The sequence below is a fragment of the Micromys minutus genome (assembly GCF_963924665.1).
Source record: "Micromys minutus genome assembly, chromosome: 11".
In the NCBI taxonomy this organism is placed as follows: Eukaryota; Metazoa; Chordata; class Mammalia; order Rodentia; family Muridae; genus Micromys; species Micromys minutus.
This window is the reverse complement of record NC_137980.1, coordinates 15,009,984-15,023,154: the sequence shown is the minus strand read 5'-3', so window position 1 is coordinate 15,023,154 and position 13,171 is coordinate 15,009,984. Positions and strand designations below refer to the sequence as shown.

Below are 13,171 nucleotides of genomic sequence, written 5' to 3'. Positions count from 1 at the left end.
TATAAACGTGGATTGTTTTCTTCCAACTAAATTCTTTTAAGCTTCTTTTCTTTTTTTGATAAGATCTTGATATAGATATGTGTATAGCCTAGGGCCCCTGAACTTGTGTTCCTGCTGCTTCAGCTTCCTGAGCTCTGGAGTGATAGGTGTGCATCACCTATCTTTTGTTTTCCGTTTGCTTTTAGTTAAAAAGCATGATTCAGCAAATCATTATTGAATTTACTTGAAAAGTATTCTATTGAAGACATCTTGAGATGCAAGTATGTGAGTAGCCAGAAACCAACAAAAAGTAGAAATAGCCTTATAGGTGTAAAGTCGCAGCTCTTTAGGGGAAAGGAATCCTGCAAGTGGGAGCCAAGGAGTACCACAAAGTCAAGATGCACAACAATTCTCATGTGAGAGATTTATTGGGAGAAACATAGGAGGGTAGCTGCCTCTGCTTGAGAACAACTGGGTCTCAAGGAGCTGGGTCCAGCCATCATGGCCTTTATAGTATTCTTGGGTTTAGGGACTTGTGGTTAGAGGTCCTCAGCCTGGTCTCCTGTGTATCTTGAGGGTCTTACAATAACTGTCTTTTAAGGGAAGAACTTATCTATTTTGCAGTAGTGTACATCTTTACTTACATTACAAATGTGAGCTCTAAACATGAGACTCAACTGTATTACCCCCAAAGAAAGCGGAAGTATTGACTTAGGACATTTAATGATAAGATTTTATTCTTTAATGAACTTACTTAATTTTAACCTATACTAATCCATTATTTATTTTTATTTTGAACTTCCATAGAATGTTAAAGAATGTGGTGATGCTGGAGAGATTTTTATCTATTTTTTAACAGATATTTATATATAAGGCTTTGAATTGAGAGATATAAATTTAAGTAACAAGTCACTATCCTTGAATAGTTTAGATCTGCTGTAGGAAAAAAATCAGTTATTTATTGGAGTTGATAGGTTATTTTACCTATAAAGGAATAATAATTCATACTGTCTGGATTTTTAATTATTCCTATCATGGTAAAACCTGGTAATGTTTAATAGATAAAAGTGTAAGTGTGTAAACTTGAGGACCTGAGTTTAGATCTCTAGCACCCATGTAAAACATGCTGGATGTGGTAGCTGATGTCTGTAACTCCAGCATTAGGTCTGGAGTGGCACAGAGACAGGAGCATCTTGGCTATGACCATTCATTCTGTCCAGTTATTGGGCATAAGACTCACTGACATTTATTGTTAATCTTAAAAAAGTTGGAGAAATATAGAAGAAAATACTGGGTTTGACCTCTGGGTTCCACACATGCACGTGTACTTATGTATATGGAAGAAAATACGAAACCACCCTCCCTACCAAAAACACAACAACAGAGTTTTAGGTTTTTTGGTTTTTGTTTTTAAAAAATCTGGTTTTGTCCTTTTCTGTAGTTAAAAACTTAAAACATTGCTCCAGTGATAAAGGCTTGTGATTTTTTAAATTACTTGTCTGTTTGGGTATGTGCAAAAAAGTGCAGGTGCCATGGAGACCAGAAGAGGGCACTGGGTGTCCTGGAGCTGGAGGGCAGGCTCCTCTTAGCTCTCCGATGTGGGTCTGGTGTCTGAACTCAGGTCCTCTGGAAGAGCAGTACATGCTCTTAACCTCTGCAGTTCCTACTTTTCTGCAGTTTACATGAACTATTTTCTACAACATATTCTTTATTCCTTTATTAAAATATGTTCGATATTTTATCCTTTTTGTATTATCATACATAATTGAATCTCTTCTTACTCACCAAATTGTGGACATTTGGCATTTTAACTGATTTTTGTGATTATTGTTTTCTTATTGTCATACCAGAATTTAGCAGTTTTCTAACTTTTAGCTGTTTTTGCATTCATGTTCCAGTGAATGTCTTTATAGGTACTACTATATACTAGATTGTATTTTTGAAAACAAAAACCCTTAATGCCCTTTAAATAGTATAGGCAACTCTTACAAGGACTTGATATCTGTCTTTCTTTCTTTCCTCCTTTTCCTTCTCTTGATTTCCATTTCTTGCCCCCACCCCCACCCCATTTGACAAGCTCTCACTGTGTAGTCCGTGTTACCTGGAATTCACTCTCCACTCTCCTTCCTTTCTTCCTTCCCTTGCAGGGTCTCAGTGTAGCCCTGGCTTCCTAGAACTTTCTCTATATCCTTATTCTTCACTTTCAAGGACAGCATGCTTGTTCTTAAGTTGGTTTAGTTTATTAAAACTACTTTTAAAATTGCATTGGAACATTATGAATGGGAAACATTGGCAGATACTCACATTATCTTTTCTTCTTCAGCTGGCTATATTGAGAGACCTCAGCTGATTCGTGCAAAAGTGCCAATTGTGAAGTTCAGGGATAAAGTCAGGTAAATAATTACCAACCAGCCCGCCCCTCTTTTTTCAGGTGCTTTAGATGAATGTTGGCTAGTTACCTAATGTGGACAGCCAGTGAGAAGTCAGGGCTACAGCACAGCTTATCTTCAAGGTTTCAGAAGTAGTCTTTTAAGCAATCCCCTCCCCCTCTTCTTTTTCTTTCTTCCTTCTCCTCCTCCTCCTTCTCCTATTTTCTTCTTAAGACAGTCTCATGAATCAGTCTGGCTGTGAATTTATTATATACCTAAGGACAGCCCTGAACTTTGGATTCTTCTGCTTCCACTTCCCAAGTGATGGGATTGTAGGTGTGTTCCTCTGTGCCCATTGTCTTTTAAATTATATTTTGAAATAATCTGAGCAGTCTTTATGTTTAACTGAGTTTAGCTACTCTGCTTGAATTTTGAATATTTGGGACTTTCCAGTTTGGTATATGAAATGATTCACTTGTAGATCAGCATAATGGTGCACACTTGCAAATGGATTTCTGTGGGTTTGAGTCCAGGCTTGATCTACACTAGTGGTTCTCAACCTTCCTAATGCTGCAGCCCTTCGTTTTAGTTCCTCAAGTTGTGGTGACCCCAGCATAAAATTGCTGCTTCATAACTGTAATTTTGCTACTGTCATGATCATATTTTCTGATGGTTTTTGGTTACTGCTGTGAAAAGATAGTGTGGTCTTTAAAGAGGTTGCAACCCAGAGGTTGAGAACCTCTGGTTTGTACAGTGAGATCCAGGCTAATCAGGGACAACTCAGTTTAAAAATTAAAAATTTGCAAAATGCATTTCCTAAAACATATCTTCTTTAATAAAATTTGGTGTGTACTTAAATCAAAGAGTTTGTTGTAACTTTAAGTATTATTAAACAAATATCTTACTTAAGGATATATAAAGTATAGGGAATAATAGACAAAAAACTATAAAAACAATTTCAGAAATTTTTAATTTTTCCTTATGTTCTCCTAGCCTGTGTTCTATTCTTAAGAGTATTAGATTAGAAGATATTTTGTAATATTTGAATATAAGGATTTAGATGGTACAGTCAGGTGTTGTAGTCGTAGCAGTGGAACTGGAGGCAGCAGGGTGAGCTGCAAATACAGTATGAGCTGCTAGTGAGTGTCTATCTTAGAACATGAACAGGCAAGCAGAGATAAGGAAAGCTAAGTGTGGATTGATTACTTCATTTGTTGAAAAGATGTATAAACATAGGACTGTGATAAAACAGGTTTTCTTGGTGTTTACAGTGGCAACACAAATTATATGCATGTGCATGTACAGGATTGAACTGTTTTAGTTATGGCTTATATTTAAGAGTTGTTTTCTTGCTAAAACTTTCATCTTTCTGTCTTTCTGTTTGTGTAAGATATGACAAAAACTTGGAGCTACTTTGTAGCGGTAAATAGTTTTTTAAAAAAAGGCTAATGGTTCCAGGTACCATGCAATGCTACCTCCTGCTGCTCTCTTTCCTGGCAGCCTCTGCCTCCTTGGCTAGCTCCATGGCTAGGCTCACTTCTGTGGACTCTGCTCCCATTCCCAGCATCCGCCCTCTGTGGTTATAGTTCCAGTTCCCAGTAACCCGGTAAAATCAAAACTCTAGAAGCTTGTAATTTATCAATCAGATTTATATCAGTAAATTCTCACTCCACAAAGCATCCACACAATAAACTCACAGCCAATGGATATTGATATAAACTGTCACCTAGATAAGACAAATTGTCCTGTAATAATCTATCCCTTATAATATATTCATAGCTACTTGTGGCTATTTAAAGCCACACAGGGGTGGGTCATCCTTCTCCTCTTCCATCTTTTCTTCCTTCTCCTATTTCTCCCGCCTTTCTTTTTCACTGACCAATCACAGGCCTTGCCTTATCTTATGCCTGCCCTCACCTGCATGTCGACATCATCACACAGTAGTCCTGTACCTATGTTCCCACCTGAGGTTGACTAGATGGCATTCTGCTTTCTTGTTAAAGCTTTCTCATACTGCAGAGAAATGCCCTTTTTCATAGTCCAGTTAGTTCTTTTTCACTGTTTAGGATGGCCTTATATTTAATTTTTTTATCAATTTGTGTGAGAAACCTGTGATCAATTATGGGGAGGAAACGTCATGGATACTCATCAGTTCATATTTTTAGAAAATTATTTTTCTGCTAGTGCTGGAGAATGTTAACATAGGGCATTAGATGTGCAGGCAAGTAATCTACTGCTGACATGTTTCTCCAGCCTCTTTGAAAAGATGTAATTCTCCAGGTCTTTACTTAGAGTGTTTTGTGATTATCAATTGCCGTTGGTGTTTCTCACACACACATAAAGACCAAGTGCTGTCACTATAAGTGTCCCGAAGCTGTGTGTACCTCTGCAGCACTAATACTACTATCCATTTCTTATGAACAGAAACCAGGGGATACTTGATTTTTTTTTGGCTCCCCCAAGCAAGAAAATTATAAGGTAGATTTCAAATTTTGTAGTAATGTAGAAAAGAATTATTTTAATGAATTGATAGACAAATTTATCTTGGGATAAGATTTTACTCATGGCTCAAACTGACCTCAAATTCCCTAGTGCTAGGTTAGAGGCATGTATTATCATAATAGGCCTTGAATTTTATTTTTAATAGTGCTTTAAGAGGAGAGTACATTTATTTAGTGTATGTGTGTGCATGTGTGCATGTATAACACACGATAGCATATATGCAGTTCTTAGTTCTTTCATCGTGGGGTTTTGGGGATTGAATTTATGATGTCAGTCTTGGCAACAAACATCTTTACTGGCTGAGTCATCTTACCTACTCTGTGGGAAGCCTTTCCATAGAACAGTGTAGCATTAAAAGAAACTAGACAGGTAAAAAATGAATATATGTGGAACTACTTTATATAAAGTAATTTTTCCTTGTTTGTAGAGTTTAACAATAATTGCCCTGTTTTCTGTGTTGTGAGTTGGTTAATTTTGTTTCACAGAAGCATCCATTGGTGATGTTTTGAGTAATGCATCTCTTCCTAGATCAGCAGCACCTGCATTCAACACAGAATTTCCCAACCATTTTTAGAAGGGATATGATGTATTGATACTAGTTTTTTAAAACTTGAATTTTATTTCCCTTTTTATTTTTATTGTTTGAAAACAGGTAAACCTGTGCTTTGAGAAGATGTAACTTTGTAGGATAGTTTACACAGGAATGTTTCAATCATGGGATTTTGATTTTGTTCATCTAGAAAAGGTTACAAGATTTTAAAACTTCATTTGGAGTAATTTGAAACATTAATATATTATGGGTCTTTTAAATAGTAATAGTAGTTTCTATTTTTAATACACACCAAACTTTAAATGGTACGTTGGGTATATATTCCTACATTAGTGACTCAGTTTAAAAAATGGTCTGTGGTGGTTTTCATTCCATGTTGCATCAGTGGATGGATTAGAATCAGTTTAATTAATAGTCCACCTCCAAGTACTCATATTGAAGTGTGTTTTCCTTTGTTCTTTTAAATAGTTGTGTGGAGTTCGACTTAAATGTAAACAATACCGTTGGAATTAGAAATACATTCCTTCTCAGAACTTATGCATACCGTAAGTTTTTGGTTTGTTTGTAAATGACCTCCAGCTTCTGTTTTTCCTGTATTTTCTATGGCCCTTTATGTTTACAGTAACTAGCAATACCTTATTACTTGTGTTTTGTTAAACCGATTCTTGCTTTTTTGATATTATGTTACTATATGTATTTAAGGAAATGATGGTTTAAAGGAAACTAAGGTAAGCTTGTAAGTAACACTGAGAGTAAGCACTACTTTTAGCACAGAGGGAGGCAGTGCATAGTGGCATAGAATTAGGAAATCATATGAATTCTCAGAGAAACTGTGATATGATCATTTTCAAGTGTTAATTTTACTTGCAGTTGAAAATCGAGTTCGTCCATTAGTGCTGGTGATTAAGAAGTGGGCAAGTCACCATGAGATAAATGATGCCAGTCGAGGCACTTTAAGCAGCTATAGTCTTGTATTGATGGTTTTGCACTATTTACAAAGTAAGTATTATGGGAGGTTTTTCACTTTTTAAAACTGAAATTCAGATAAACCTCATTGTAGTATCTTTTTTGCTTATTTATAATTTGCATTGTTTTTAAAAAGTTCTCTTATTTAAGACCTATACAACTTTTTATCCTGTTTTGTTACCCTAAACTAATATTTCAGAAATTTCATTTAGAAAACATTGTGGAGACGTTTCAATGTGCTTTTATCTTTCAACAGTTTTCTTCTATGCACTTTCATATTTAAAGATGTTTCACTACTGTTTGTTGATCCCACTGTCTTGCAACAGATGAGAATTCAGAAAGACTATTTTATTTGAGACATATTCCAGCTGAGGGGAAAGATATCCACCAGTGCAAGCATTTGAGCTCTGAGGGGAAAGATATAGCAGTTGAGAGCCAAGGAATACCAATCACAAAGTTACATTGCACAACAAACCTCATTCAAGAGATTTATTGGGAGAAACATAGGAGGGTGACCTCTGCTTGGGAGCAAAGAACGAGTAAGGGGCAAGTTTTAGATGGGGCTTCTTGGGGGTGAACTTTTCCAAGGTGGCCTGGGATGGGTGGGATTGTGAAGCCTGATCTTGGGCTTTTACTCTGTAGGACAGAGCTTGGCTTTTCTTTGGTCACACTGTTAGGGCCAATAGAGGGTTTTGTGGGTGGAGCCTGGTAGTTGGAGGTCCTCAGGGGCAGGCATGGCCCCTCATGCACTAGGAGGGGCTTATAAGATAGAAATTAAATGATATTCTTGTTGGGCAAGAAGCTTATAATCTATCTTTGACCTCTCAACTGGGTTTTATGTTTGCTGGGCTGTTCTGTCAGATTGGCCTCTAGGATGTGAGGGTTACCTGGCTGAGACATCTACTGCCCTATAGTTGCCAGGTTGAATTGGATAATGTGACTGGATTACCCTTTCCTCCCACACTCCTTCATGTTCATCCCTTTTAGAACTGCAAAGTCAGAAAATCGTTTTCCTGAGAGAGGACTGTTCTTGGCTTAAGGATATACAGAAAACTCTGGTCTCCTGATGAACCTACAAATCAGCTCTTAAATTCCAGATTAGTTTCCAGATTTGAATTCAATCTAGTTAGCTCCGAGGTCACTCTGATAAAGTCATACTTTTGTTCTATGCTTAGTGGCAAATTAAAATATGTAAGCACTTGTAGTTTTTGCCTTATCATAATGTAGCTGTAAGAACTTCCAGTTATGAAGGTTTCCTAGAAATATAGTGCAATCTGATGAGCTCTGGATGGAACCTTTACTTTTTGTTTACTAACAAACTGTTACCTTTTCTCACCATACTATGAGTAACTAATAAATCACTGTCAGTATCATGTGGTCTTAAGTAATTATTCCAGTGTAGTGATTTTTAAAAAGTTTTATTGTGTTGTTTGGTGTCTTCTGTATTTAGATTCTGAAAAAGATAACAAGAGTTCATGTTCTTTGACTCTAGCTTTGTTTCATTTTCTCCAGAGATTTATTCTAAGGCACTAGTAAACAGATTTACATGTAAAACTACTTTCATTGTGTTTATTGAACTAACAAAACAAAAATCTGAGCTTTCATGAATGTAATGGTTAAATTAATTATGGTATATTATAATATAAAAGTTATATAGTTACTACAGTCATGCTTTTTTTAAAGACATATCTTATACAACATGATACCAATCATTTTGTTTAAAAAAATAACTTTTTGTATTTATTCATATGTGTGAAAATACTGAGAAACTGTCAAAATTTTGTCAAATTTTTAATTGGAAATTGGATCTTTTATCTTAATATTTTACTGTACATTATTCATTTTCTAGGTTATACAAGACAGTCATGTTTTGAACATAGAAATCAAAATTTTTTTCAAAAAATCTTTCAAAAGAAGTTATAGAAAGATTTGTACATCAAACATTTTCTGTATGGGTCATCAGAAGCTCTTTATGTTGCTCTTCATAAGGTGTCTTAAGCCAATCATAATGCATATTTATTGCTCATCTGTCTTGGTTATATATTGATTTGATGATTGGCTTGCTCATTTAAAATGATTTGGAATGTGATATATATTGTTTTAATCTATATATCACTATCACTAATCAATTTTTTTCCAACTTTCCAGTTCTATCATCTCTTAGATAAGTTTTTAGGGATTGCTATCATCTTTTTACTAAAATTAAAAGGATTTCTTATGTACTGTGAAGAACAAGACAATAACCATGTATTATCCAGTGTTGACTTGTTTTAATTTGGTATTAATTTAAAAATTATATTTGATTGTCACAACATGCTTGCATCTATATAATACATGCCCAGTCCTCTGGCTTTACTGGTTACATTTCAATTTTAGTTTTCTTGGCTACTTTAGTACTTTAGAATGCTCTAAGCTGGTTTGTAAACAAATTGAAAATTCATCAAGAAGTAAAATTTTGCCAGAATAATAAAATTGTTTTAAGATTTTGTTTTTTATTTAAGCAATTTGTGTTTAATGACACGCTTATCAGCTATTTCTAGGTAAAACTAGTAATATAATTTGTAACTCTATTGGCCAACTTAAGCTAATCATCCATCACTGTTTCTCCCTGTCCAGCGTGTTGCTGGGGAGATGAGATGGGGAGGGTGACTTGCAAAAGACTAAAGGTTAGTTTGAGCAGTTCAACATTGTACAATGGACTGACTGATTTTTGTGATAATGATGATACTATTTCATCTCTTTTGCCTTCATATTCTTACCTATAAGTTATTGAGTAAATGATTATTATTTAGCTTTCTGAATGTTTTAAAATATAATTTTGCCATGAAGGAAACAGGTGTTCTGTATGTTGAAAGATTGAAAAAGACCATAGCATTTCTTATGATACATATTAGTAGTCAGTCACAGACTAAACATATTTCACTAAATCACTGATCAAAACTTAACAGGGAAAGTACTGAGAACAGACTTTAAAGACAATCTAATAGCAAGAGTTACTGAGATGAAATTAGCAGTTGGATAGAAATAAGAATATTATGATTGGCTAGCATGTTCCTGGGGCAGATCTTCTCAACATCGATTTTTAAATTATTTTGAATTATCAAAATTAATAACTAATATTATTGAAAGTATACTCTTTGGCTGTTAAAAAGTTTTGATAAATCATTATAGAATGCATATGGTTTAACTTTGTAGTGATCTTACCAGTAAGTCTTTGTCAAGGTATTACCTAATAGTTTTATATTGAAAACAAACTTTTGTTTATGTTTTGCTTCCTTTGAAAGATCTCTTTAAAAGATACATTTAAAATCCCAAATTCTTAAAAATGAATAATATTGCCAGATTTTTTTCCTGAGTTTCTGTTGTTTTTGAATAAGATATTTTTTAAACTAGAGAAGTTGTTGAGGCAACAATCATGGTAGTATTTACAACTGTCTGTTATAAATTCATCTACTGCTTCTTTAATGCCTAAAATTAAAAATTCTTTAAGGTTTTAAGGCAAAGAAATTGATGAATGATATTTTTCATAATTACTTTTCCGTTGCTGTGACAAGAACAACATTACTAAGACAGTTTATAAAGGAAAATGTTTATTGGGGCTTACAGATTCAGAGGTGGAAAGTCCATGATGGTAGAACAAAGACTCACATATAAATCCACAAGCACGAGGCAGAGAGCTGTAGTGGTACAAGTCTTTTAAAAACTAAGAATCCACCTACAGCGACATGCCTCTTAATTTTTTCCACATAGTTCCACCAACTGAGGACCAACTATTTAAAAATATGAATCTCTGGTCACCATTCTCATTAAAATCACTACATTCAACTCCCTGACTTCCATGGTTGGCACTATTATAATGTAAAATGCATTTATTTCATCTCTGTAAGTACCCAGTCTTTTCCAGTCTCAATACTATTAAAATCTTAAAGCCCAGTTGCATTTTCCCTTTATAATTAAAAAGCAATTATATACTTCCAACATATAGTGATGCAGTATATATTACCATTCCAAAGAGGCGGAACGGGGAATTAGTGAAGAAATACTGGACCAAAGCAAGACTAAAAACCCAGCAGAAACCTGTAGGTGTGTGTCTGATGTCAAAGGCCTCTTCCCTTCCAGCTTTGGTGCCTGTCACATAACCCTGCTTCCTTCCTTTCCTCCCTCTCCCTCTCTCCTTTTTGCTCATTATATCCCTCATGTGTAACTCTCCTTGGTAGATGTCTCTTGATTCTGGTATCTCTGATATCTTGGGGTCTCCAGTGCAATCCAGGCTTCAATTTTGATAGTTTCATGAATAGCCTTTCTGTGCAAGAACTCCTGGGATACACTTGACCTCAGCAGGTCAGCTTAACTGCACTAACCTTCTTACTCATGTGGATAACACTGCCAAGTTTGACTGCCTGCTTGGGATGGAGCCAGGCTCCCTTTAATCACATTTGCAGTTTTTCTTTGTTACTTTTTTAGGAGTAGAAAATTCCTTAGACCTTTCCTTTTTTTAAGTTTTAAGCTTAGCTGGTTGGGGTCTTGCCTTGGGAGCTCCCTCCCCTTTATTCTGTTTCCTATCAAGCCTCTCTTTAATCTTCTCATTCAGCATAGCCTTGGCTCCAGCATCAAGTTTCCTGGTGTTCATTTTCTCCTTCGGCTGTATATTTTGTATTTCTATGTGCTCCTCATGTTCTTTTTTATTATACACCTACTACATAAGAGTGATTACTGATAGCACAAAGTCTGTGTTAGACTGTTTTGAAATCTCCTCTGTCATAGAAATTAGTTTGTTTCTTTTCTACTTAGCCTCAGGAGCTATCTCAGGACAAGAAAAACAGCCACATTCTTTGCTAAAATATCCCAAGAATGTTCTCTATCCTATGAAACCTCTTGACTTGGGCTTTCACAGCATAACTCTCAGTCTTCCAAGGTCCTAGTAGGATATCACATTAAGATATACTTAGAACATTAGACCACTTTCCTGGTTTTCATTTCCAGAGTCTTCCACATTCCTCTAAAAACCCCTTATAGTCAGGTCTGTTCCATCAGTAGCTCACTTCTTGGTGCCAACTTCTGTCTTAATTATTTTTCTATTGCTGTAACAGAAGACCATGAACATAAATTAAAAGGCAATTTGTATAAGTATGCAGTTAATTTGGCATATGGTATTAGAAGGTTAGAGTTCATAATACTGGAGCAAAGGCATGGGTAGATAACAGGAACAGTTGAGATCTCACATCCTGATCCCTAAGCGGGAGCCCGACAGAGTCTGCCCTAGTAACACACCTCTAACAAAGGCACGCCTTCTAGTCCTTTCCAAACAGTTTAACAACTGGGGATGTGTTTAAACATAAAGTCTATGCAGACCATTCTCACTCAAGCCATCATTTCTTTGTCTTGAAAACCTTCCAAAATTCCTTAATTTTTATAGGTTCTTTGAATGACTCTAAGCCAAATTGTTGGTTTTTTTTTTCCTTGTCATTCCAAATAATGATTCTAGAATGTGATAAAAAAATTCTGTATTTTTTTAAATTTTGTCTTCATCTTTTGGTTTATAATAATTTTAATTTATGAAGTATTTAATGGTATTAAATTTAAGTTTTTATTTTTCTTTTTAAGTAAATTACATTTAATTTTAAGTAAACTGATTCCTGGTAAGAGATTCACAATGTTACTTCTGTATTGTAATGAAATTTATTAGGAAACTATTAAAAGCTTTGTAAAAATATCAAGACATTCAGAATTAAGGTGTCTGGGGGCTGAGTTTACATGGAAGTTCTTGTAGAATAGTAAATGTCTTAATGCCTCTGGGGAAAGTCTTGTGACTATGTATGTTTATAACATTAATCATAACGGTGATTTTGGTTAGTAGACAATTAACTATTTCTCTTCTCTTTATAGTAGTCTCTTCATCATCTGTACATTTTCATATTGCAACAATTATTAGTGCAATTTTCAAGTTAGGACTGAAGTATTTAAAGGGAAATGTAAATTTATAATCCTACTCTGCACTACTCTACATTTTAGGAATGACAGTTGGAAGCCATATAAGTTGGTCATAATGCTTAATTATGTGTTTGTAAATGTAGATCATTTAAAATTTTTTGCTAGGTAGCAAAGTATTGGGTATTATTTGTTATTAAGTTTCAATTATATGTAACATAGTCCTTTTTCTTAAGTACAAACTTTATCATATTTGGTCTCTAATACAAAGACATCTTGGAATTAAAGCACTTGTATTTTATCATACTCCACATATTGTTGAGTTGTATTGTGAATAACAGGTATCTTGTCTTTTACATCAGATTTATGATGATACAAGTTTTTTACACATTTAATACGATTGGGTTTACTCAAAAATCATTCAGTTGTGAACTTCCTGGGAATGTAGGTCTATTGGTAAGAGCTTTCCTAGCATGTGTGAAGCCATAGGTTTTGTGATTCTTGCATGTGGGAGGTGGAGGCCCAAAGACCCAAAATACAAGGTCATTCTTACCTAGTAGTATCTTTGAGGCCAGCCTGGTTTGTGTGAGACCTTGCCTAAAATAAAGAAGAAAAAAGTTTAAATGAGGGTAATGAGTTTCTTGTGATGTATTTTATTTATATTTCTAGGATGTCTGTACAAATCTCCTGATTTATATTTCTACTCTTTACTGAGATGCTCTTTAAGCAATGTTATTATGTAGCTGAATGCGACTTTGGTTTTGATTTTTTTTTTAAATAGCTCAGTTTTCTTATAACTTTAGTATTGCTTGTTAATAGAAATTAAATAAAACATGGACAGTAATAATAACAGTGTTCTCTAAAGGTACAGGAATAT

The 13,171-nt window shown here is 34.8% G+C and overlaps 1 protein-coding gene across 2 annotated transcripts in view; it reads left to right on the top strand.

The window, feature by feature from the left end:
* TENT2 (terminal nucleotidyltransferase 2) overlaps positions 1 to 13,171 on the top strand; it is a 44,605-nt gene that overhangs the window by 15,737 nt on the left and 15,697 nt on the right. For both annotated transcript variants that reach the window (XM_080925625.1, XM_080925624.1), the window contains exons 8-10: positions 2,303 to 2,372; positions 5,869 to 5,945; positions 6,271 to 6,399. In XM_080925625.1, the coding sequence (XP_080781751.1) occupies positions 2,303 to 2,372; positions 5,869 to 5,945; positions 6,271 to 6,399 (276 nt within the window). The remainder of the gene's footprint in view (positions 1 to 2,302; positions 2,373 to 5,868; positions 5,946 to 6,270; positions 6,400 to 13,171) is intronic.